Here is a 26,358-nt window from a genome sequence, read left to right as displayed (position 1 = left end):
TGCTGACCGCAATGGTTTTAAAGGGCCTGCCTGACACGTTTAAACCGTTCTCTGTTCATGTTACGCAGAGTGACGAAAAGATAACCTTCGCCGAATTTAAAACAAAATTGAGAAGCTATGAAAGCACCGAGAAGTTTGGAGCTTCGAGCTCAGGCGAGGATAGCGTGATGAAGGTTAAAGGAAGAGACAATTGGGCCGCAAAGATCACCTGCTTTAAATGTGGACAAAAAGGCCACAAAGCCGCGGAGTGCGCATCGACTGGAGAGCGTAGAGAGAAAAGACAATGGTGCAGTCTCTGCAAGAATGCTACGCATAAGGACGCACAATGTCGGCGGAGAAAGCGGGATGAAGCGAAGCAAGCGGTGGACGAGGAGGACCACACGTTCGCATTTAAGGTGCACGAGCCTGTCAGCACAGTGAATGCGAAGGGCCTCATGGTCGACTCAGGAGCGACGAAGCACATCATCACCGACATCGAAAAATTTGAGGAGTTTGATCCAAGCTTCAAACCTCAGCGCCACATTCTTGAGTTGGCTGACGGAGCGCGGACAAGCGGGATTGCGCTGAAGAAAGGTACGGCCAAAGTGCGCATAAGGAACAGCGAAGGCCGCGATGTCAACGTGAACTTGATGGAGGCGCTCTACGTCCCGTCATTTTCCCAAGACGTTTTTTCGGTCACAGCGGCAACGGGGCAGGGAGCCACAGTCATCTTTAAGGAGGGACAAAATAGACTCATCCATAAAGATGGTATGATTTTTGACATAAATACAAAAGACAGACTATATTATTTGAGTACCATTCAAAATGATATTGATGAGTGCAATGTGTGTTATGATGTCCAGACATGGCATGAAATATTGGGTCACTGTAATTATGATGACGTGTTAAAGCTGGAAAGTGTCACAAAAGGTATGAAAATTGAAGGGAAAAGTCAGAAATGTAATTTGAAATGTGAAGTGTGCATCAAAGGTAAATTTGCACAGAGCAGAAACACAGCCTCTGATGAAAAAGCTAAAAACATTTTGGAACTTGTTCATGCAGACTAGGCTGGACCTATAGAACCAGCTGGAAAAGATGGTTTTCGATTTGCTTTAGCATTTACAGATGACTACTCAGGAGCTATGTTCACTTATTTCCTCAAAACCAAGAGTGACACAGTTAAAGCTACGGAAAAATTTATAGCAGATGTTGCTCCTTATGGGAAAATAAAATGTATGAGATCAGATAATGGAACCGAATTTACATCTTCTTTGTTTCAGTCTCTGCTCAGTCGAAACGCTATCAAACATGAAACCTCAGCTCCTTACTCACCCCATCAGAATGGGACTGCAGAAAGAGCATGGAGGACTCTGTTTGAAATGGCAAGATGTATGTTAATTGAGAGCGGACTACCAAAAGAGTTGTGGACATATGCAGTACAAACTGCAGCTATAATTAGAAATCGATGCTTGAATAGACGTCTTCAACAAACCCCATATTTCATATTAACTGGGAAGAAACCCGATTTGTCCAAAATGAGAGCATTTGGTACAGAGTGTTTTGCCTACAAATATGATAAGAAAAAGTTAGACACGCGCTGTGAAAAGGGAATATTTGTTGGCTATGATAAAAACAGTCCTGCATTTTTAATCTATTATCCAAATACGGGTAAAGTAATGAAAAACAGGCTAGTGAAGTTTGTCACAAAGAATACAAATGAATGTGATACTCAGACAGATGATTTGCACGACTATTTCCAACACAAAATGAGAGCTGACCTTCAGCAACCGAAACTTGATTTGTCCAATGTAATTCCACAAAAAGTAAAAAGCGAGTTGTGTGAGTCCAATAGTGATCTAAAAAGTGATGAGGGAAACCAAAGTCCTCGCTATCCAAAGAGAGAAAGAAGACCCCCGCAGTATTATACTGATTATGAATACGAAGTAAAAACTGAAGATGAAGGGTCAATAGATGTTGATTATTGTTATCGTGTAACTTGTGATGTTCCATTGACAGTACAGGAGGCTTTGAGCTCTTCAAAATCAGAGCAGTGGGTTAAAGCCATGAAAGAAGAAATTGATTCTTTAACAGAAAATGACACCTTTACATTAACATCTTTACCTGAAGGTAAACATGCAGTGGGGGGAAGATGGGTTTTTGCCATTAAAGATAACCCAGTTGAGACCATTTACAAGGCTAGATATGTGGCAAAAGGTTATAGTCAAGTGGCTGGTATTGATTATAATGAAACGTTCTCACCTACTCCTGATATGACCTCAGTCCGTGTGCTAATGCAACTTGCAGCTCAGTACGACTTAGAGCTCCATCAGATGGATGTTAAAACTGCATATTTGCATGCCCCTATAGATTGTGAAATTTATATGGAGCAGCCTGAAGGGTTTGAGGTGAAGTCGAAAACAGGAAAGAAATTGGTGTGTAGACTCAATAAGTCACTGTATGGTCTGAAACAGTCAGGACGGAATTGGAATAAAATGCTTCATGACTGTCTAATTGAAAATGCCTTTGTTCAAAATACAGCAGACTATTGTGTTTACAGTAAAGAATCGGACAATGAAAAGATCATCCTGATTATTTGGGTTGATGACATTATCCTTGCAGCGAGTGATTGTCAAATACTTCAAAGTGTGAAGGAAATGTTGAGAAAAAAATTCAAAATTAAAGATCTTGGGAAGTTGACACATTTCCTTGGCATAGATTTTACCCAGAAACAGGGGCAAGTAAAAATGGATCAGAAGAGATTCATAACCTAGATTTTGGAAAGATTTGACATGACTCACTGCAAAGCAAGATTAACACCATGTGAAATGAAAATGAAATTTGATAATGAGGGTGAACTTGCTGATTCAAAGAAATATCGTGAATTAATTGGCAGTTTAATCTATGTAATGACTTCTACTCGACCAGATTTGAGTTTCATCGTGAGTAAATTGTCACAATATCTTTCTGAACCAAAACAACAACATTGGGTAGCAGCTAAACATGTGTTAAGGTATTTAAAAGGCACAGTGGAAAAGGAATTGTGTTACAGGAAACATGTCAATCTTAAACCTGTTACTAAAGTGAGAATGGATGCATTTGTAATTTTTCTATTTGGTATTTAAATGTTTGTATTGATAGAAAACTGAATTGTGTGTTTAAGGATATGATGCACTGTTTTGTAATTATGTCAATTTAAGAACAAGTGGGGGTGTTGGATTGTTGTCAGGTGTCCTTAATTGACGTAATCTACTACTGGGTGTGGGCGGGGTTACACACCGGTGTTCATTCAAATAAATGGCTGTGCACTCAGTCACTATGAGAGTTGCATGCAGGCCGAACGCAAACTGCTGCTGTCTTGTGTTTTCCTCCGTCTGCCGGCATTTCCAAGTCCTGAGGCATGGCTGCGCCAACACTTTCATTATCGGGTAAAACTGATGACTTTGACCTGTTGTGTAGCTTGTATGGTTTAAAAAAAAAAAGAAAAAAAAATAGCGCACCTGGCAAACAGTTAATTCAGCCTGGAATAATCGATCACATACCTGAAGACAGTTTAAGTTCCCCATAGCCTACTACTAAATATTGCAGCCCCCTTTTTTTGTAAAATACACTAAGTGGGTGTCAGACAAAATGAGTTTTGAAAATAAAAAACAAGCCAATATTGATGTGGGCTTCACACTGTAGGGCTGCCAAGAGACTAGTTGACGATTACGATTACAGCCAAGATTAGTCGACTAGTCACGATTACGGTACATCAGCGAGCAAAGTCATCGGCAATTAACTAACAAACAACATTGTCGAGAGTTTTTTTTAAATTTTTATATCCTGTACATATTTGAGCGATAAAAAATATTGAGATACTGTATGTTGTCCGATGGTTGTTCGTCTCTGTGTGCCCTGCGATTGGCTGGCAACCAGTCCAGGGTGTCCCCCGCCTGCTGCCCAGTGCCAGCTGAGATAGGCGCAAGCACCCCCCTTGTGAGGAATAAGCGGTCAAGAAAATGGATGGATGGATGGATGGATGGATGTTGTCCTTATTGAATTGAAGATGTCATTAGAGAGTGTGGCCCTATGTGACTCAATGCCTCTAAACCCCCTAACCCCTCTAGTAGCGCTACCGAAAAATTATGCTTAAATTGCCCATCAATGTTACAGTATTTCACAAAATGTTAATTTATATGCACACTGCACCTACACTAACATTGTAAAACAAATAAACAACAGCAGCAGCAGCAGCAACAACAACAACAACAACAACAACAACAATAATAATAATAATTATTATTATTATGTTATGACGATATGGGCAGGAGGAACTATCTGTTCTGGCTTCGTTCCTTTCATAATAAAATTTTCAACTTTCGAATGTTGTTTTATTCGCATATTTGCAGTAAAATACTATATATATTATTGATTTTTAAAAAGGCTGATCAAAATAAAATTAGTTGAAAAATCATCCCAATACAATAGCCTTCTATGTTGTCAACATCAGGTTGATCGAATGGAGTAAACCAGTCAACGAATACATTGCTTTGAAAACCGTAAACGGAAGCAGATTGAAGTTAACGGAAGTGAGTTGAATACGAAACACTGTAGTTGAAGGTATAGGCAGCATGCATGTAATGGTAGCAATTTAGTAAATTAGATAACTCGCGTGTTTACTGTTTACGTGGTGCATTTACACAGGCCTAAACGGATTTTGCAGTTAAAATAGAAACCCTTAATTTTCTATCTCACTTGCTCGTGTGGCTGTCGAAGTTGTGCAGAAATGTGCACCCAAACGAAGGCAGCCGCTCGCATGGTCAACATCCCGCAGGCAGACATCGATGCCTCCGGTGTGTTTAAGTACGTCCTCATCAGAGTCCACAGCAAAGAGGAAGGAGACGACACAGAAGTAGATATCGTCCGTGGATACGGCTGGGCCGAGTACCACGGTGAGTGCTGCTGATGTGTGACAAAATATAGCAACCAAGAAAACAAAAGTACGACTTCTACATCTGTCACTTTGTACTGCGGTCCATCGGTGCAACCTTTAGTAATAATGCATCACGTTTATGAGGTTAATAGGATTTTACTGAATAATTTCAGGCTAATACCACAAGATATAGGTCATAGCTTCATCTGCACACCACGAGATGGCACCCCAACACCACAAACTCAGATAATGGTCATGAACGCGGTCTACTCTTGCGGGAAGAGAGGCGTAAGTCAGTGCAACAGATTTAATTAAACTGCATAAAAATGTGCAATGGTAAAGCTTGGTAATAAAGTTGGTTCAAGTGAAAAAACACAATTGTTATCTTTTTTTTTTTTGTATAGTTAAGTTCACATAATCACCTAAAATGGTTCCTCTTTGCATGTCAGCGGATATCTACGAGAAGGTTTCTGACGAGTTGGAAAAGGATGGCCTCCTGGACTGTGAGTGTGTCGGCGGGGGAAGGATCAGACACGATGCCCAGGCAAAGAAGATCCATGTTTACGGCTACTCGATGGTGAGTGAATTTTAGCACACTCGCAGTCCTTTCAAATCGTGACGAACAGTGTAGTTACAAGTTACTATGTGTAGTGTAAGTGACCATTTCTGTGGTGCTTTTCCTTCCAGGGGTTCGGAAGAGCAAACCACGCGATAACCACTGAGAAGCTGAAGGTTCGGTACCCAAACTATGAAGTGACCTGGGATAACGAAGGATACTGAAATGAACTGCAACAAAAATATGATAGACGCTCCTCCACCGACATAGACTTTAACACCATAATCATAGTTATCATGGACCTTTCGGTGCCACAATTAAATCCTGATATGTCTTATTTATGTCACTAATTAATCCAGTGAAGTCAGTTGTCACCTTTTTTTGCCACATGGTGTCAGTGTTGATTTCTCTTTGTGGGATGTTGAAAGATGAAATTAGGCAAGGGATTGTTTAATAAAGTACTAAAGAAACACTTCAGAATGGAATTTATTGCCATTGTCAGTTTTTACAGCTTCAGTACAGACTTTTAAATGTATTGAACATATTTAAAGGCGCAGTCTGCCGGGTTCACTCAGGAAAATGCACTTTTTAAATACAGGATGTACACACTTTAACTTTCAGTCTACACATCTATGTTTATGTTAATCTTTGGTGGTGATTTCGTCCTAAACCATCACCCCCCCAGCTTGTATTTTGCCATTTTGTGTTTGTTTTGTAAACAGCGGGATGTTTCTGTGGAAAGACAGTGTTTACACCCCTCCAGCCAATCGCAGGGGGGTGGGTGCGTGTCGCAAACGGGGCCGGGCAAACGTGTCAGCTGCGTGACGTCACTCCCGTGGCAAATTGAAAGCACGCACGGATTTTTTTTCCTTCACTCACTCATTCACACACGTAAGCTTCTGTTGATAAAACAAACACAAAATGGCAAAATACAGAATGGGGGGGTGATGGTTTAGGATGAAATCACCACCAAAGATTAACATAAACACAGATGTGTAGACTGAGAGAAAGTTAAAGTGTGTACATCCTGTATTTAAAAAGTGCATTTTCCTGAGTGAATCCGGCAGACTGCCCCTTTAATTGTTATATCCATACCACCATCATAGCCTTCATTTGCTTTGAAAGTTAAGGCAGGATTTTTGATATAGCTCTTGCATCGGCTCTCATTGCATGGTGGTCATGTAATATACCTGTCATGGACACTTGAGTTCATATCAAATAAATGCACACCATGCAAAATCAGTGATTCTTCTGATTTCATATTTACTATAATAGATGCAGACATTGTTTTTGTGATTTGAAGTATACAGGAGTAATTTCTCCTTTTCATAGGCTCAAAATTATATTCATTGTACATCTTGTATTTTGTTTGAATTGAAGCGTTTGACCTAACACGTACCAAGTAGGTTTTACTGGAAATACCTAAAGAAGAATGCCTCCTGTTATGTAATCTGTTTAATTGTTAAATAATTTTTACAATTAGTGACGCTGCCAATTAGACTGCGGTATAGCAAAGCATTCTTTTTATATACAGCTGTGTTTAGCGAAACTTCCACTTTTTGCCTTTTGTGAACTCTATATTTACATGACGTATAAATGCTGCAAGATATTTGATATGATTTCATACCCAAGGATGAAGCAGTATCAGGAGGAACAATGCTTCAAAACTATTGCTAGTTGGGAAGTTCAATACCGCATTTTGTCAGACTGATAGCGTAACGAGTACTCAACTCTTGAATAGTCACCAATACAGATACCAAGTACCGTGTTTTTGATACAAAATACACCTCCTTCCCCCCAAAAATAACATTTTAAAGAAAGACCTACAGGTGTATATCACAATATAGCATTTTTTTTTCTTAAAATTGCATGAAATTAATGACATTTTCTTCTACTTTCTAATTCCTAGTGATAAAATATCCATAAAAGGGCAGCAGATACCGGTATCAGCCGCCGTTGCGAGTATTGATACATTGAAATAAGGCCGGGTATCGGCCCGATACTTAATATTGGTACTCACCCATCCTTAATTGAAGATAGTCCACCCTTGAAAACGAATGCTTATATGCAAAGGCAAAAATTAAAAATTATTGCCTAAGATTGTGTAGAAGTTGAGATCACAAATGTATACGGCGTATGTAAAATCGCTTCATAATTATTTGCTACTGGGCCTTATTATTACACTGCGGTGATTTTTACAACGGAGTTGCATGCTGGGAAAACTTAAAGTCCAGTTGTTATCTTTCAAGTCATAGAAAGGCATTAAGCAAAAGGAAGTAAAAGTCAGAACGTGTCAGGTTGTGCTCCGAGTTGCTAATATGTGGTGGAAGAGGGTTCCACAAATGAGGACCCAAGTCCTCATCTTGGCTTTGATTCTGCGCTTGGGTAAGTGAAATGCTTGAACAGAAAGTGTATTTTTCACACTTTCATTTGAATTTGTCATCAAGATCAAATCATTCATTCTCATTCAATGTTCATCTTAGGGCTAACTGACACATTTTAAATGCATATTTGTATAATTTTAGTTCTTGTGTTAATTAGTTCTTTAGTTTAGTTTAGTTTTAGTTTAGTTCTGTTACTTTAATACATTACTTTAGTATATTCAAATATTGTTCTGCTATAGACCCTTCCAGTGTGACGTCACGTTGAAGTGCGCCCAGCGGTGGGGGTCAGTGTGTCAATGCGAGTGAATTAGAAAACAATCAGTGTGAGCTAGAAAATAGGTCAAACAGTTGATAAATCAGTGAGCAACGCTATGGTAAACTTGTGCACGGTCAACGGATCCTCTCATGGCTCAAAGAGAGATGAGAGCATCTTTTCAGCTGCTGGCAGCGATTCTAAACCTTGTGAAAGACAGTGAGGAGTAAAAGACTAGCACAGCGGCTAGCGTGAAACTACGACGCGACGCTTACTCTCCTCTCTCAATGTAATCTTAGTAGAGACAGCCCCCTAGTGGTGTAGCTGTACTTATCTAAATTAACTCTAATCATCACAACTATGATAACTATGGACGTTTTTTGGTACATTTGTTATGTTTAGACGAATCTATCAGCGAAAACGATGCTCCCTCCGTGTCTTCCTATACATTGTTTGACCACCAAGAGGGTAAGCGGTCACTAAGCATTCTGGGTAAAGTGACGTCAGCTGGAAGGGTCTACAGCTACACAAGAGGCTAGCTAGCTAGCTTAGCTAGCTAGCTATTATAAATAGTTAAAACAGATAAATTATACTGCTGTCAATAAGTATAAAAACACTCAACATTTTCCACAAGCAAATCCATGTAAGAAGAACATATTGTAATGATGTAATGTAGTCTTCAACACATCTGATTGAGAGACCTTTGGATGCACAGGTGGCATTTTGCCTTCATTAACCTCATTACTTTCCCTCTGGCCTTTGAAACTGCTGCAAAGAACTCTGACAGTCATAAAATCTGATAAGAGATCAAGACGTCAACAAACGAATGACGTGGAATGCCACAGCAATATTGATTTTCAGAATATAAATATGAAATATGATATCATTGACACCGAAGGCTATTTTTTAGATGTTTCACTTTAGTTAAACAGAACCATTGAAATGTCTGTATATTGACTGTCCTCTGCCCGCTGTTCTTCCTTTCACACAGCTGCTTCTCATCCATGTCTCAGCCCTGAGAGGAAATGTGACTTTTTTTGTGACTGTATTATGGATTGCAATGATGAACAGGACTGTGGTATGGTTCTTGACATATAATTATTATCCAATCATCCGTTCCCGTTAAAGAGGAAGTCACTCCCCCCAAAAAAATGTGTTAAAAATGCTCTATGCAACCCCACTAGTCTAAATATGATATTCTGTTTCATATTGCGTTAGTGGAATATGAGTTAAGCATCTAAATCCAGCAGTTTTTATCAATACCAGAAGGCGGCCATTTTGCAACTTGCTGTCGAGTGAAAGTGACATCACAGTTGCTCAGGGCCCGGGTAGCAACCTATCACAGCTCAGCTTCAGAAAACAGGTGAGCTGTAATTGGTGGTTGCCTGAGCCCTGAGCAACTGTGATGCCATCTTCAGTCGACAGCAAGTGAGTGGCAAAATGGCCGGCCACTGAAATAGATAAAAAAAAATACAGCTGCATTTTGCTTCATAACTCATATACGACAAATGTAATATTTATGAGGTCACATATAACATCTTATTGTCAGCAAATGTTTAATGTTGACTTCCATTTTAAAGTCAAGGTTGACCTGGAAATTATCCCACACCCTGTTCAAATGCCATGTTTTTATGATTTTGAAAAAACAGACATTCATTAAAAAACATTTTTTCTGTTGTTTAGGTTATAGATAATATTGTCGAAAAGGTTCTGAAAAGATTGACCTTGGTCTTTGGCAATGAAACAAGGGTGTGTAGACTTTTCATATCCACTTTATATCCCCCCTTCCTCATGTCTCTTTTTTTTTTTCCCCCCCATCTTAGAAATTTGAGACACTTAATTAGCAAACCGCTGTACTTCAATTGCAACATAGTTTGGTTTTTGTTTTTTTTAATAAAGCAATTTTTTTTTTAATTGAATATGGAATGTGACTAGTGGAGTAACTCTGTTTATTCCTTTTCAAGGCTACAGTGGCGAGAAGGGATTCCAGTGTGACTTTGAAGACACAGGAATATGTGGATGGGAGGACCAGTCCTTGAATGAAGAATACAAGTGGGAACGGCGTCAGAGAGGTGACACGCTGCCAGACAGCGGGCCGTCCTCTGACTTCACCACTGGGACTGCCTCAGGTATCATTTACATCAATGTCACATATGTCACTTCCAAAAATAATTAGTTTAAATCTCAGCACTATAATCCAGTTTCTGTTTTGCAGTTGTGGTGAAGTTAGTATGAGTAAAATTAAAATTCTGGGAACAAAAGCATTATATGGACTATACAAAACTATAATAAATATGTAGGAACAATGTGATTTGCATTTTCTGTGTATTATCCCACAGGTTGGTTTATGGGTGTGACAGCAGTTACGTCCACAGCTGTCAAAACTGCAGTCCTTGTGTCACCAAAGATTCAAGAGTCCTCACCAACATGTCGCCTTCGTCTCAGATATTTCCTGTGGGATTCAGGTAAGCAGTTGTATTTTTCTCAAAACCATAGAGACGTTTTAATTGCAGTGCATGATGAATGATGTATGTAAAATGATGACAGCAGATCTCAGGTCCAAATGTGACATCCCTCTAGGTGAAACAGGACTCGGCTCCTCTCCACTGTTGGTATCTGTCTTCCACCAAGATTCTGAAAAAGCCATCGTGTGGCGGCCTGAGGCCACCAGCGTCCGAGGGTGGCGTGAGGCTACCGTCTTTCTGGGCCGCATCGCCGCACCTTTTCAGATCCATCTTTACTCAAACCGCTTAGAGGGGCGAAGAGGAGATGTTGCTGTGGACCAGTTGGAGTTTCTGGACTGTGCTTTGCCATGTGAGCATCCAAATATGTGTATTTCTTCTTGGCAATGCTATAGTATCTATTAAATGGCTGTTCTTGTGAGCGTTTTCTCCGGGTTGCCCTACTCTCTGGCTTACGCCCAAACCCTTTCCAACTCCTTACTTCTCCAGTGACACTCCCTGGCAAAGAGTGTCCAACCGAAATGCTGGCGTGTAAGCGTGGGGGTTGCGTCGACCAACGTCAGGTATGTGATGGCACTGATGACTGTGGTGACGGGACCGATGAGGAGAAATGTGGTGAGTAATCAACAAAGGTCACACATAGAGCACTCTCCTGTCACATAGCGATACAAAGACATTGGTCTCATTTGCCTTTAGAAATGCCATTTAAAACATTTTTGGTGTATATATAGACATTTTATTAGATTTCTTAAAGACATAGTTCATATTTTTTTTTACATGAATCTCTATTTCATCCTCACCTCCAGTGGTGTGCGATTAAACACTGGCTTACCCCCTGACAGCGTTCTGTGACACGAGTTCTGGTCCGGTGTTGGACGGGAGGAAAATAGTCCGGCCTCAAAGAATTCACTTCCGGACAGTTTGCATAAATAACTACAGTATCATACTGGGTTATCATTACCATTATTGCTCGCTTTTTACTGCGGAGGATTTTTAATCAAATCCACCCTCTTTGAAGAATTCAGTTTGGTATTGAGATCTGCTCTGTCATTCAAAAAAAGACACTGCATCAAAGTCAGAAGGGATAAACTCCAACTTACCTGTCAGGGTCGTGTTATTGTTCCACACCATTGCAAACTACATATGACTATCTCTGACCTCACAACACAAATAGATCAACAGTTAAAAGTTCTGTGTAACTTTGTGCGCGCACGTGTGCATGTGTGTGCAGACGGATATCGGCGCTGTGACTTTGAGAATGACGTGTGTGATTGGGACCTCAGGTCACTGTCCAATCTAAAATGGGTAAGGACGAGTCAGGAAAACATCTCAGTCACAGACCCTCTGAAAGGACCAGGCCGGGATCATTCCAACAACACCGCATCGGGTACTGCCAATTCTAATTCATTCTTCAAAAAATATCTTTGCTCCAGTATGTCATGTGCAAATTCTTAGTTGAATTAATTAACAACAATATTGATAAGTTACAATCTACTCAGACTAAAGTTAACAAATATTGCAGGTCACTTCTTGTATGTTACTGTTCCTGATGGAGGGCTCCGAAAAGATTGGGCTGCTTTCCAAAGTCCTCGCCTAGAACCCACCAATAGTACTCATCCTTGCAAGGCAAGCCCACATCTTCGTTTGTTAGTATTTGCATTCAGCTAATTTGAGCCACGTCCGTGAACTCCCTGCTGTAGATGGTCATGTATACACACCAGTTCGGGCCGAGGTCCGGTGGGCTGACGGTACTGGTGGCCGATAAGAGCATCACACCAGTGTGGAAGCGGGGCGGAGCTCTGGGTGATATTTGGGTAAAGGCTGAAGTGGAAATTGTCAATAACTCTACTTTTCAAGTGAGTGCTTATTATCCTGAACCCACACACACAACACACGTAATGGTATCTCATATGTATTTGTTTGAAATAACACTGTTGCTGTTGCTCATCTATGATACTTTCCTCTGATTCCGCTGTCACTCTTGTCACAGATTCTTATAATGGCAGCAATCAGGGAACTTGCATATGGAGGTGTCGCGGTCGACAACATTGTGTTGTCTCCCGAATGTCGTGGATCAAACGGTAATAATGACAAAAGTATATTTCATGTTTCCACACAATATCCTGATTCGTGACATAGTCTGCAGCGAGTGACACACTTTCTTTTCAGAAAGTATGTCATTGGAAGCATTTCCTAAACCTCCCAAGGACCCTTGCACAGTGCCTGAAAAGATGTGTGACTTTGTAACTGACTGCGAGGGCGAACAGGACGAAGCCGTGTGTGGTGAGTTTATTGAACTTGTTTGCTCACATTTATTTACTTGTATCAAGTTTCCTCTTGAACATTTTTGTCTTTTGAACGGGAACAGTAATGCGTCATTAGGCCTATTCAAATGGGACCTTTTTCATCAAACAAAGTCTAATTTAAACAAATACCAGTGTGCAAAAGAGAAAGTGGCAGACTTCTAACAACTGTCACTTTTGAAGTAGAAAAATAAGGCAAGGGTAGTCAAGTGAAAGTTATGTAATCGAGTAATTTATCCTAAGGGTGTGGACTCAATTGTCTGCATACCACACTTACACAATAAGATGATGGGTGGGGAGTTTGATTGGGGCGGTACACCTGTCAAACGGTAATGCAGGTGTCCTAAGGCGAGCTCAGGGAGGACAGAAAACTCCCGCGGAGCAGAAGGGCAAAAGTCCTATTCAAATTTGATCTTTTTCATCAAACACATGCAAACTGATATCATTTGTACGGAGCCCCTAAGGCAGTGGTGTCCAAACTTAGTCCTTAAGGGCCGGCGTCCTGCAGGTTTTGGATGTGTCCTTGCTACAACGCACCTGGGCCTTATCAGCAAGCTCTGCATACGCCTGATCGTGATCCTGTTGATTGGAGACAGGTGCGTTGGAGCAAGGACACATCCAAAACCTGGCAGGACGCCGGCCCTCGAGGACCGAGTTTGGACACCACTGCCCTAAGGTAACATGGTAGAAAAAAACCAACAACTTTGCGTTCCCTCGCAAAACACTTTGCGTTCTCTCGCAAAGAAAGACCACAAAGATTGCGAGCAGACGCTTTTTTTTGTAAACGAGTTAATGTACTTCCGGGTCATCTTCCGTGTGACCAAAAGCGACGGGGATGGAATGTAAACATGAAACAAAGCAGTGGGAAAGCTTTCCCGAAGCGATGAGGATGAAGCGTGTATTTTCCCACTGCTTTGTTTATACGCCGCGTCATCGCTTTTGGTCACATGGAAGATGACCCGGAAGTGTTTGCGGAAGCCCCTAAAGTTTGCGAGGGAACGCAATCTTTGCGAGACCACATAAAGTTTTTTGCGTGGGAACGCAAAGTGTTTTGCGATGGAACGCAAAGTTTTTTTTTTTTTTTTTTACCATGTCACCTTAGGGGCTCCGTACATTCCCACTCTCCAAGGTCTAAATTAACTAAATATACTAAATAATATATTAAACTAAACTAAATAATGTATTTTGATCTTGGACCTTGGTTATGCCTGCCTCACGAGCCATGTAGTTTTATTGTTGATGTTTTTTAAAAAAAAGCTGCAAAATTTTGGGATAGTTTGTCCTTGTTTTCATTGTAGCTTGAAGCAGGAAACAAAATGACAGTTTCAAGAATGCCACATTGAACAATTGACAATCAGAGATGGCAAATCCAGGTCCAGAAAGTGAAAACACGGCCACAGTTTGGCTTTAGCCCCTTGTGCTAGCTAGCTAGCTAGCTTACTAGCAGGTATCTGAGCACTGAGTAGCTAGCTAGGGAGCTCACTAACTAGCAGCATAGTGACAGGACTACAAGGACTACAGACGGAGTTTAACGATTATGCTAGCAATGACATTAAATACACATATTACAGCGGTGGCAAATCCAGGTCCAGGTGCTAGCTAGCAAGCTCCCTAGCTAGCTCCCTGGGTGTTTTGTTACCTGCTAGGGAGCTAGCTAGCTAGCTCTCTAGCACAAGCGGCTAAAGCCAAACTGTGGCAGCGTTTTTACTTTCTGGACCTGGATTTGCCACCTCTGGTGACAATACATATATTAGTGACATCCTATGTGATTTTATTAAGTAATATATGTGTTGGTGCAGTGCTATCATACTACCAAGTTGATTTTTTTTTTGCAGTGTCCAAATTGTTTGTGCATTACAATTAGTTAGAATTTACACAAGTGTTCATGTGTTTACGACCATATGAAAGAAAATGTAATTATCTTTCATTTGGTACCACTTTCAACACTATACTATTAACATCTGGGAAGCTACAGTGAAAACAAGGACATAATTTTGCAGTAAATAAAACAATGAAACTACATGGCTCTTGAGGCAGGCATAGCAAAAGTCCAAGATCAAAATAACTGGTATATTTAGTTAATTTAGGCCTTGGAGAGTGGGAATGATATCAGCTTGCATATGTTTGATGAAAAAGGTCAAATTTGAATAGGACTAATGCATCATCTTATTGTGTAAGTGTGGTATGCAGACAATTGAGTCCACACCCTTAGGATTATTTTCATGACATGCATCATCCACCCTTATTACTTGATTACATAACTTAAACTTGACTACCCTTGCCTTATTTTTTTTTTTTACCTCAAGAGTGACAGTTGTTAGAAGTATGCCACTTCTCTGCCACCTCTCTTTTGCACACTCGCACCTGCCATACAACAGTGTGAATGGCACTGGAGACAACTGACAGTTTGGTTACATGGACGGGCTTCTCTACCTCCTGATTTAAATTATAGAGTGATAACCACTAAGGCATATGTTTATTTAAAGTAAGTGGTAACTTTTTATTCGTCAAGATTTGTTTTTTCATAACCCTTTGCTGTAGTTGACAACTTACCGGTACTTGGGGTTTTTACATCACAAATAAAACTTACATTAGGACATATTCTCTTGAAACTGAACATGTGGTTCCAACAGAACACTCAAACCGGAAGGCAATTATAGTGTTTGTTATTACCCGACCAGGGATTGAACCGACATCCTCCCACTCTCAGGGTAGACACTCAACCACTAGGTCACTGAGCTGGTTATGTAGTTTCATGATATGCAATATTTGCGAGTAGTGTAGTTCTGATTCAGCAGTGCCATCTTCATCTTTTTGTTGCATGGCTGTGTCAATGTAAAATGTGCTCGAAAACAAAACAAAAAAAATAGCGGTGTTCAAACTTTAATTGGCATGTTATTCCCTAATTTCTCAATTGAGAAGTTGTGTAATTGGTTTTACTTTTAAAATAAGAAAAAAAAGAAGTCTTGCTCTTCTGTTGGTCATTTTATGCAAACCGATATTTGAGATTGTTATGAGTTTTTTTTTTCTTAATATTAGTTTTAATGTCTTAAGAAATTAGACATTATTTTATGAATTTGCAATCAATTTTCTAATGCAAACATTATTTTTCAAAATTATTTTTTTTGTTGGGCAAAAAAGGAGAGAAAAAATTCCCACAAACAAGTTATTTTTGCCTTAGAAATCCTTTTTTGCAGCGTGCTCGCATGGGATTTTGCCATAGACATGCTAATTGAAGATTAAAAATTGTCCAAAGGGCTCCAGGTTGCACTTCCCTAAGCATGTCACAATTGTCACAGTGGTTATGCTCTGTACTTAAAAAACAACAACAACAACAACAACAACAAAAAACCTGGAAAACTTGGACTTTTGAATGATCACGCCAATATTATTTTCTGTGTCACAGGGGACTTCTCATACAGTAAAGGCAGCTCAGGCTGGACAGACACAAGCATTGGGAGTCAAGGTTGGGTGCTTCACCAGAATTCTACAGCAAAAGGTACAGATTGACAGTTGACACTGTTTATTTAATTGTTTTTATGTGACGAAACCACACGATGAACTGTTGCTTATTTTTGTCAGAAGAGTACTTATATGTCGCCAAGTCCCCAGGCCAGCAGCTGACAGAGGCGCAAACACGCACCCCTCTGCTGGGTCCATCTGGGCCGGCTTGTACCTTGCAATTTGATTTTGCACTCACTGGAGAGCCAGCTCACATCGGTACACTTATGAATTAATTGCACTGAATTTCTTCTTGTTTTGCATACATCAAACATTTGACTATTATATCTCTTGCCTGCAGGTGACCTATCGGTTCGGGCGATAGACAGCATGTTGGGTGTGAGGCCTAAACTGTGGGAGTTCAGCGGAAAGACTGGAATAGGGGAGGCAGAGTGGCAATCTGCACAAGTTGCCATCGGAGCCAGGAAACATCGTTTTCAGGTGCATATTTTCTATGATTTGATTGTTTTTGTGACAGTGATGAAAATATATAATATATATGAAATAGTGTGTATGAGAAAACACTGAATTAGGTAAAATATTTTCCACCTTGGCTCATCTTTTCCTCTTCTCCCCATCAGCTGGCATTTGAATCTCGTGCGGTGAAACTGTCTCCTTCCACCGAGATTAAAGTAAAAAATGTTCACTTCTCTGGTTGCTATGCAGATTATTTCCCATTCCCTTCAACAGGTATCAATATTTTGTCATCAAGAGATTCAGACAGAATGGTCCATAACACATTTGTTGCAATACTTGGCTTTCTTTTACATGGTTATTGGGAAGCACTGTCATGTAACTTTGAGGATGGACTGTGTGGGTGGCACCAGGACAACAGTGACAACTTTGATTGGACATTGCTTGACGGGATGGACCACACCATTGGGATTGGTACGCTCATTTAACAGCTCTAGATGATGCTTGTAATAAAGCTTCACCAACAACTTAGAGTTTATTTGAATGGAAAAAGGAATATCTAAAATGGTAAACTGCTCTAATTGTTTTGATTCAATCCGCTCTTGTGATAGGTAAAAGTCTTGTGGTGGAAATGTGGAGTTCCTCACTTCGTGGTGTTTTTGGGCGTTTACTGTCCTTGCCACTAGTAGCAGATGATAGCGGACACTGTCTGACCTTCTTCTACAAAATCTATGGGACAAATGCTGGTGAGGTACTCAGCCAACTAGGATCAGTAGCGTTGTGCTATGAACTCAAGTATAGGAAAAATAATAGTTACTTCTAACATACACCAAAACACATTTCACACTCACTTAACTCATTCAAAGCCAAATACATTTTGTTGTTGTTGTTCTTTTATGCAAGAGCATATAGAAGGCTTTGATGCAGCTTCTGATATGAAGAGGTGGCTTAAAGCAATGGTAGTTATTGCAAAAAAACGACCAGCATAGCATAAGAGATCAGCCAGGATCATGTTGCAATAAGCTGTTTTTTTGCATGTGAATGAATATTGATGAAACTTAACTGTATTCTAATGCTAATTGCTGCAAAATGGAAACAGATACAAATATATTTTTTTTTCCTGATGAAAGAAGAGATACTAATCTTTCTTTTGGTAGGTTCCATGTTTTTATAGCAATCGAACGCAATATACTGTGTGCCTTGCAAAATCAGTCAAAATCCAACATCTTCTGGTTCGATTCCAGAAGATGCTGGAATCGAACCAGAAGAAAGATCAGCACATGCGTGAAGATGAACTGATTGACCTTCCAAAGAGCGCTCACAGGATTATTATGTGAGCGTTTCCTTAATGAGCGTGGGAAGTTTTCTGGTATGACAACTTGTTTGGGTGTGACTGAGAGGTTATTTGTTGTGTGTGAGATGTTTTTGGTTAGTGTGAGAGTTTTACTGTGAATATGTGAGATGTTTTTTGCAAAAGTGAAAATTTTTATGTGAGATGCTTTTGGGTTAATGTGAGATGTTTTTTGTCAAGTGAGAGATGTTTTTGGTGTGTCTAAAACAGTTTGTGGTGTGTCTTTTTTTGTATGTGTTTTTTTTCACTCACAAAAAAAAGACTCAAACTTACACACACACCAAAAACTCTCTCACTTGACAAAAAAACAAAACAAAACGCCTCACACTTACCTAAGGGCATCTGAGATAAAATAAACTTTGCACTTTTGCAAAAAACTCTCATGTTCACCCCCCCAAAACATCACTCACACTAAAACTCTTGACACTCACATAAACACATCTCAAGAAAAGACATCTCACAAGAAAATAACAGCGTAAAACCATGCACCTAAATATGTCTCATACTGTCACACACAAACCATAAAACTCACTCACATAAAACAAAACCTCATATGTACCAAAAACTTATACACAGACGAGCCTCTCAAACTCCCCACAAAAACTCTCACAAGCAAAAAAAAAATAAAAAAAAATAAAAACATCTTACACGTAACCAAAAATGTCTCACGTGACCTCTCACACAGCAAACTCATATTGTGTCATTATGGTGTAAGGAGCCTTGAAATAATCTGAATATCATTATCTTCTCTTAGGGACACTCAATGTGAAGTTATTTGATAAACAAGGTTATGAAAAGTTGCTGTGGACCCGCAGTGGAGCTCATGGCAACATGTGGCATGAAGCACACTGCCCGGTGCCACACCAGTTCACAACATACCAGGTATGCTGCAACACCCACATCTACGTACAAAAATGATTACTTACGAATCGCTTTCTCGAATATTTACTCCACCCACAGCTGATGTTTGAAGCTGTACGCTCCGGTTTTGACGGCCAGGTGGCCATTGATGACGTGGCGCTGGTGGACAGTCCTTGTTCTGTGCAGAGGATGTGTTCGTTTGAGGATCATGAATGCGGCTACAGAAGTTCTGGTCAGGTTCATTGGGTTCGTAGAAACGGACACAGTGCAACAATGAAGGAACCCAAAACCGATCACACTCTGGAGACAGAACTGGGTAATAAAAAGTTGATTTTTTTGTATTTATAATGCAATGAATGAATGACATCTAATGAAGAATTGAACAATTAACAATGTTTTACGTTTTGCACATATCTTCTGTGTGTATGTTAGGTTTCTACATGATGGTTAAAACTGGAGGAAGCGACCTTCCCGCTGGTGCTACCGCAACCCTCACATCGCCTGTTCACCAGGGAACTACCAGAACTGAGTGTCTGAATTTTTGGTATCACATGGGAAGTGAGAATCCCGGTGAGTCTGACAAAAGCAATAAAAACTTTGCACGCAATCTAACGTAAATGTGAATCGATTGCAGGTTCTTTGTCAGTGTATATGAAGCCAGTGGAAGGCGTGAGGGTCAAGATCTTTACGGACAGTCTGAACCAGGGCGATGTCTGGCGTCATGGTCATGGCAACATCTCCAGCAACATGATGGACTGGCAGGTACGATGTAGTGTCAGTTAAATACTGGGAAATGTATGTATTTTAAATATTGGCATGCATTTCAATTTCTAAAAGAAGACGCATGCAGAATGTATCATATCACCACCCAACGTAAAATATTTTCTTGTGATGGGCTAGAACCAATATCAGGTATTGTTATCTTGCTGATACCAGACCTTATTTCAAGGTATCAGTACTCATGACAGCAGCCCATACCAGGCTGTTTTACCATCAGCAACTAGAAATTAGAAGAATAGAAAACTGGCACTCATTTTATACAACTTTAACTCATTCACTGCCTTTAAGAAGTATATGTGTCAATTATATATATATTTTTTGAGTGGGTGATTTGTTCCACTGTAAATGTCAAACTTGGAAACAACTTTACTGATGCCCAACCACCGGTAGATGACATAATTGCCCCATTTTATACGAAATAAACACAGTTTCAGAGTCCATGAGAAATGGCTGTATTTTGGCAAACCTACATTTTTCTACTGGCAAATACAAAAGAACGGGATGAGGCAAAATGTAGGGAGTCTATTCTGTTATTTGGTAGATTCAGTTTATATATAATTATTGAACGTAATATCGCGTTGGTATTGAAAATGTTGAAATTTTCTAAAATGGCTTGCAGTGAGGGCGGCACGATGGATGACTGGTTAGCACGTCCGCCTCCCAGTTCTGAGGACTCGGGTTCGAGTCCAGGCTCCGGCCTTCCTGGGGGGAGTTTGCATGTTCTCCCCGTGCCTGTGTGGGTCTTCTTCGGGTACTCCAGTCTCCTCCCACATTCCAAATACATGCATGGCAGGTTGATTGGGCGCTCCGAATTGTCCCTAGGTGTGATTGTGTGTGCGCTTGGTTGTTCGTCTCTGTGTGCCCTGCGATTGGCTGGCAACCAGTCCAGGGTGTCCCCTGCCTACTGCCCAGAGCCAGCTGAGATAGGCTCCAGCACTCCCTGCAACCCTTGTGAGGAATAAGCAGTCAAGAAAATGGATGGACGGATGGATGGGCTTGCAGTGAATGAGTAAGGAAAAATGTAGGTCTTTTTTGTCATTGTTTTATTTTGTGAATTCTTATGTATCAATAGTACTAGTGGTAACTGTATCCGTGACTATTCAAGAGTTGAGTTCTTGTACTGGTATTGGTCAAAAAAAAAAAAAAAAAGTGGTATCAAACATCCCTAGTTTTCCCCATAAATGTTCATTTTTAAAAGCATGTCGCAGGTGTCAGGCCGAAACCTCATATGTAACAATTTGGTAAATTTCACATGTTGTGTGTGGGTGTCATTTTTACTAATTATCGGCTTAACCAAAGTATTGAAAATGTCTTGCTCTCTTTGATAACACAAAACAAACAGTCCTGGTTTGAATGCTGTGTAATGCTATATTAAAAATATAATCCAATGTAAGTTTATAGCTATAATTTTGTCATTCATAATTATTTTTCCATTATTATTATTATTTGCAATTATTTACATTGCAGTTGTAAAATGCAGTTTCAAGACAGGAAAAAGGGGACCTTTTGTACACAGTCTGTAAATGAATTTAAAAATTAAAAAACCCCTAGAGTACTGGAAATAACATCCCCTAAAAGCAAAACCTTAAAATGTATTATGTTCTCAACACGGTATTCTGATCAATATTGTGTTTGCTGAATATGAATTAAGCAGCAAAATTTACCTGTATTATTCATCTCAGAGAGCGGCCATTTTGCCACTTGGTGTCAATCACAGTTGCTCAGGTAACGGCCAATCACGGATCGGCTTGCAAGCATTTCAAACTCAGAAAACAGGTCCATTGCCGCCGCTCCCTATACGCAGCGTGCCCAGACCAATGTCTCTCTGGTACTTTGCTCAAACTTGAAATGTTAAGGAGATCATATTTATGATATAAGGGAGGCTGATGCGTTGATTTATTTATTTTTCTTCTTCAGCTGCAGTTTGAGGTGATAGGAAGAGGCGGCAAAGACACTCATTTTGCGATTGATGATATTTTCCTTTCTGCTCATCCATGTGAAAATCAAGGTTTGTGAGTTCAAGAACAATTTCATCAATCTACTTGTATTTATTTATTTATTTTTTTAGTTTTAATTTTCAGTTCAGCGAAATTGTTGATCTATGCCGTCTGTTTTGCATGCTACAAACTGGTGTTTGTGTTGGACATTTTCATAGGTTCAAAGTGCAGTCTTGAGAAGGGAATGTGTACATGGAGTAACACTCAAAACATCAAGTGGGACGAACTGGATTGGGAGTTGACGAGTCACGAAAAAGAGAAGCACTACCTTACCCCCTCGGAAGACCACACCCTCGGAACAGAGAAAGGTCAACACCAGAACCAAATCGCTCCAAATCAGAGGAATGCCAAGCGACAGGGTGACCATCTTCCCTCATTTCCTTTTGCCAGGCCACTTCCTGTTCATTCCAAGTAGCAACCGGACAGCGGCCAATCAGAAAGCTCACCTGCTGAGCCCTCACCTACCACCCACAAAAGGCACTTGCCTTAAATTCTGGGCGTACAAACCACATTCATGTAAGAGTCTAGTATCCATACATTTTTTTTTTAGCTGATTTGAACAGAATTAGCATGTAGCAATGTTTCATTATTCTGCATCTTGTAGCGGACAGCCAGCTGAAGGTGTGGACATTGTCCAAAGGTCTTCTCAATGAGCAGCAGGAAGTCAAAGAGCTCGGGGGCCCATGGAGACGCTTTGACATCGACATTGTGTCCAATGAAGAATACCAGGTTCGACTCTCAAGTAATTTAAATTCATTCATCCCTGTTGCGACAACTGACTGCCCTCCATTTTGTTTTTGTTGCCAGATTGTGTTTGAGGGAATCAAAGGTGCCTCTGGGTTCTTGGCCCTCGATGATATTGAGTATACCATCGGGGTCAATTGTGCTAAAAAAGTCACTGATGGAGCCACAAGTAAGGAAAGACATTTTTTTTTGTTGTGCTGAGTGTGCATTTAAAATCCTCATTCCGTTTCCTTTGCAGCCTCAACTAAACCTAATGCAGGAGGGATTGCAGCATCAGTCATTGTGGTCCTGCTGCTGACTGGCACATTGATTGCGCTCTTCATTTACTACCTGCGGACCCACATGAGGGTCAGGGCTTTGACCGAACCATCGCCGTCATCAACTCCCGAAGCCCCAACTGGTTTCAGTAATAACACCTATGAAGCGGATCTCACGGCAAGTTCATCTCATTAAACGCTGTGGTCGAACCTCAATCCATCGACCCGTCCTCCATCTATTACCTTGGAGTAATACAAGGGTGTCAAACGTATGGTGTATGGGCCAGAACCGGCCCGCCAGGGGGCCCAAGCTGCAGTTTGCCACTCAAATTAACAAATTAATTTGTGTCCACTGGAATGTGCACTGACAATCCATTAAATGACATTCTGGAATGTGGCTGTTGGGATTTGATGCAAAAATTAACACTAATTTTTGTTAAGAAATTTCATATAACTCCAAAATAAGAAAATAACAATAATAATAATAAAACTAGAATAATTTAAGAATTTATCTGTAATTATTTGCACAAAAAAAAGTAAATATTTTGCCCTCCTTTTATTTACTGTATAGCTTATTAGGGCAGAGACATTCTGGTCCGACCCATAGAGATGTCCGATACTTGAGATTTAGGTATCGATCGATACCAATTCAATACTGGTGCCAATGTCGCCGATACCGATACCAAGTACTTTTAGGTTAATAAAATATAGTATTTTAAATCACCCCCCTCCCTTTTTTTTTTTTTTTTTTCAAAATTAGACTTTCTTATTCGGTTCTTAAACATGCCATAATATAATATCCTCAATGGAAACACACCTGGGCTGTTGATTAAATTTGCAAAGCATTAATAATCTTTATACCCACTCTTCTTCATTCAAAGTAACATTAGCCACCGAAATTCCTCTAGTCTTGTCACATTACATAAACGATACTTACATGTTGTGCTACACAAATACTTAGCTCAACTAGTAGTTGTAAAAGTTCAAACGAAGCATAGTATGACTCATTGTCATATTATGTCATTCACAGTAAAAATAATTAATTGTTACCGCCAGTGCCGCCCACCGCTGAGATTGGCAGGCCGGCACATGCACGTGTGCTACAAAGAAAGGGACCGCAAGGTACCCATGAGAAACCAAAATAAATCAATCAATCTAAAATATCGATAGTAGCGCTCTGGTATCGCTCCGATACCGATAGTCACGTTAGTATCACTATTATCGAGACTTGCACAGGCCTAGGCAACCCATATGAGATCTAATTTGGGTGTGAGCGGCCCCTGAATTCAAATGAGTTTAACACCCCTGGATTAATAATACATTAATAATGTTCTCCGTGCGAACAGGAAGACCACATGAGAGTTCCACCAGCACAAACTCCCCCCATGGCAGTTGGGTTCGACAATGTCTCTGTAAGTGTCGAAAGCTAAAGCTAGCATTTTTACGAAGGGTAAGCTCATAAATCGATACGGGGATATATCGTTGCGGGGCTATTTGAGTATAACAGTACAGTTTTCATTTCATTAAAATGCACATAAAGTAATCTTCAATATGAGGTTGTTGATGGCCTGTATCTGGATATACAGTACGATTATACGTGTATCGCGATACGTTTCATATCGTGACCCCTGTATCATGATACGGGCCTATGAGTGTTAAAAAAAATTTATTCGGCAATATATCGCGATACTACATCGCGCAATTCTCGTATCGATTCAATAGGAGGCTGAATCGATTTTTAAACTTCCATTTTTAATGGAAAAATATTCAACAAAACGTCTAAATTTCACACCTTAAGCATGGAAGAATGTTATATGAACGGAACATTGAGCCTTAATATTTTATTTTAATGCTGTTCAAACATGAAACAGGTTACAACCTGTATAAAACTGAAGTTTCAGATAAATAAATAATACATTTTCATACAAATCTTACACTCTTCAAGTTTACTGATTAGTATTTTCTAAATTTTAATGAAAAAAATCTCAACAATCGACTTATAAATTCGTATCGGGATTAATCGGTTTCGAATCGAATCTTGACCTGTGAATCGTGATACGAATCGAATCGTCAGGTACTAGGCAATTCACACCCCTATTGTATCGTGAGGTTGTTAGCAATGCCCAGCCCTACTTTTTTACGGTTCAATATATGGACTGCTCACCTCTACACAATATTGTCTCTGCAGGTCTCTGCTGATGTCAGAGCGAGGGAGGTGGCGTGAGACCGGAGGAAAGTCGGTCCCGCTACCAATCGGTGGCTTTGTGAAATTTAGGTGACATCACAGCAGAAGAACTGTTTGTGTCGACCTTGCATCACACACACATACAAATACTTACACTAATCATGGTATAATCACCACATACTATTCATTTAAATTTGGCAATGGCCTCAAGGCTGTGCAGCTCATTGCCGATGGGCCGACAGAGGCGGAGGTCCAAGTAAGAGAATTTGTTTCATGGGTGGAATCTGTCTCTGCTTGTCTAAGCCTGAGCATTCCCCGAGATGACAGAAGACGTGAAGTAAGTTGCCCACATCCAGTTTGAAAGACAAGAATTCATGAAGAGGTGTTGTCCAACAGTAGTATGGATCATAAGGACAAAGGTTTACAAGGACACTTCTAAACTGATAGAGTGCCCTGCCGGGAATGAGGAAGGAGGAATCATTGTCAAGATAAGAAAGGTCAACAGCTTTTGGAAGGATATTTTACATGCTTGAACATGTTTAACTTTAATGACATTATTAAATTGATGAGCATTGAAATGGTTCTATCTGTGTCTTTTTTTTCTTTTAATACATACTGTACCTGTGAAAATAATAATAATAATAATAAATGTTAAGTGTTTTCATTTGAATTCAATTGTATTTGAATATAAACTTAATACAACCAGCGTATACCAATTCTAAGTTATGTATACAAGGTGAGTCAGATATGTTTATGATATAAGTTTCCTTTGGGTCACTGCTTGACAAAGGATATCCTAATCAGATTGGATTCATCTTTATCAATATCAAACCCAAATTCCAATTCAGTCCATGGCAAAAAAAAAAGAATTTCTTCAATGCCTTTTGAATAAAGTGTTACTAACTACTGTATCATATGGCCACTCTATGGATACTTTATATACAATTATGTTCAACTTCATCACCCTGATATAACATGTAACATGCTCAGTAGAGATAGACCAATATGTTTCTTTTTTTTTTTCAGGGCCGATACCAGTTATTACTAGTCAAGGAGGCCGGTAACCGATATTTGGAGCCAATATTATTTTTTTCCTATTCTTTGTCGTAATGTCTTAAAGCATGTTTATTGAAAAAAATTCCAGACTTTTCCAAATGTATAATTTTCTTTTCCATCTTGGACAATAGACTCATTTTAAATTTCTAACAAAATGTTCAGGGAGCTCCCAAGGTTATCAGTATACGTCTTAAAAGTGAAATGGCAACTTAAGTAAATACCATAAATCTCCATAGTTTTCTACAGTAAATTTTTCCAAAATTTTAAAATATCTGAAATCTTAAACTTTAAAATTTCTTTGTTTTAATGTCGAACAAAAACAAACGGTTCAGAAGATTCCCAAGGTCAGCAGAATCTCTCATA

General features: G+C 39.8%; 2 protein-coding genes across 5 annotated transcripts; both read left to right on the top strand.

Annotated features, from left to right (window-relative positions):
- Positions 1–731: 731 nt before the first annotated feature.
- Positions 732–25,426, top strand: mamdc4 (MAM domain containing 4). Of its 4 annotated transcripts, none has more exons than XM_077498215.1 (28): positions 732–747; positions 9,768–9,833; positions 10,049–10,213; positions 10,424–10,549; positions 10,665–10,898; positions 11,036–11,161; positions 11,778–11,933; positions 12,069–12,172; positions 12,247–12,402; positions 12,537–12,627; positions 12,716–12,829; positions 16,256–16,348; positions 16,432–16,569; positions 16,652–16,791; positions 16,932–17,040; positions 17,134–17,238; positions 17,376–17,510; positions 18,870–18,997; positions 19,076–19,292; positions 19,409–19,546; positions 19,611–19,738; positions 21,674–21,764; positions 21,912–22,061; positions 22,144–22,269; positions 22,358–22,482; positions 22,561–22,666; positions 22,736–22,932; positions 24,943–25,426. In XM_077498215.1, the coding sequence occupies exons 4-28, from the start codon at positions 10,432–10,434 to the stop codon at positions 24,976–24,978; spliced, it is 3,261 nt and encodes a 1,086-aa protein (XP_077354341.1). In that variant the 5' UTR covers positions 732–747; positions 9,768–9,833; positions 10,049–10,213; positions 10,424–10,431; the 3' UTR covers positions 24,979–25,426. The 4 variants fall into 4 exon arrangements, with proteins under 4 accessions (XP_077354341.1, XP_077354340.1, XP_077354339.1 ...); XM_077498214.1 differs by lacking the exons at positions 732–747; positions 9,768–9,833 and adding exons at positions 7,745–7,832; positions 9,076–9,162 and having other exon boundaries at positions 16,435–16,569; XM_077498213.1 differs by lacking the exons at positions 732–747; positions 9,768–9,833 and adding exons at positions 7,745–7,832; positions 9,076–9,162.
- phpt1 (phosphohistidine phosphatase 1) lies at positions 3,312–5,919 on the top strand. The gene is made up of 4 exons (XM_077497415.1): positions 3,312–3,404; positions 4,735–4,910; positions 5,341–5,468; positions 5,579–5,919. The coding sequence occupies exons 2-4, from the start codon at positions 4,745–4,747 to the stop codon at positions 5,669–5,671; spliced, it is 387 nt and encodes a 128-aa protein (XP_077353541.1). The 5' UTR covers positions 3,312–3,404; positions 4,735–4,744; the 3' UTR covers positions 5,672–5,919.
- Positions 25,427–26,358: the final 932 nt, after the last annotated feature.

This window comes from Festucalex cinctus, chromosome 15 (genome assembly GCF_051991245.1).
Source record: "Festucalex cinctus isolate MCC-2025b chromosome 15, RoL_Fcin_1.0, whole genome shotgun sequence".
Lineage (NCBI taxonomy): Eukaryota > Metazoa > Chordata > Actinopteri > Syngnathiformes > Syngnathidae > Festucalex > Festucalex cinctus.
Note: the sequence above shows the minus strand (reverse complement) of the source record. Positions and strands in the feature narration are given on the sequence as shown.

Bases quoted from the DNA above. Each gene is read 5' to 3' on its own strand.
- mamdc4 (XM_077498212.1), top strand. From the start codon at position 7,766: ATGTGGTGGAAGAGGGTTCCACAAATGAGGACCCAAGTCCTCATCTTG. The intron at 22,270-22,357 runs GTAAGAGTCTAG...TGCATCTTGTAG, and splicing joins GGCGTACAAACCACATTCAT to CGGACAGCCAGCTGAAGGTG. The intron at 22,667-22,735 runs GTAAGGAAAGAC...TTTCCTTTGCAG, and splicing joins AGTCACTGATGGAGCCACAA to CCTCAACTAAACCTAATGCA.
- phpt1 (XM_077497415.1), top strand. From the start codon at position 4,745: ATGTGCACCCAAACGAAGGCAGCCGCTCGCATGGTCAACATCCCGCAG. The intron at 4,911-5,340 runs GTGAGTGCTGCT...TTTGCATGTCAG, and splicing joins CGGCTGGGCCGAGTACCACG to CGGATATCTACGAGAAGGTT. The intron at 5,469-5,578 runs GTGAGTGAATTT...TTTTCCTTCCAG, and splicing joins ATGTTTACGGCTACTCGATG to GGGTTCGGAAGAGCAAACCA.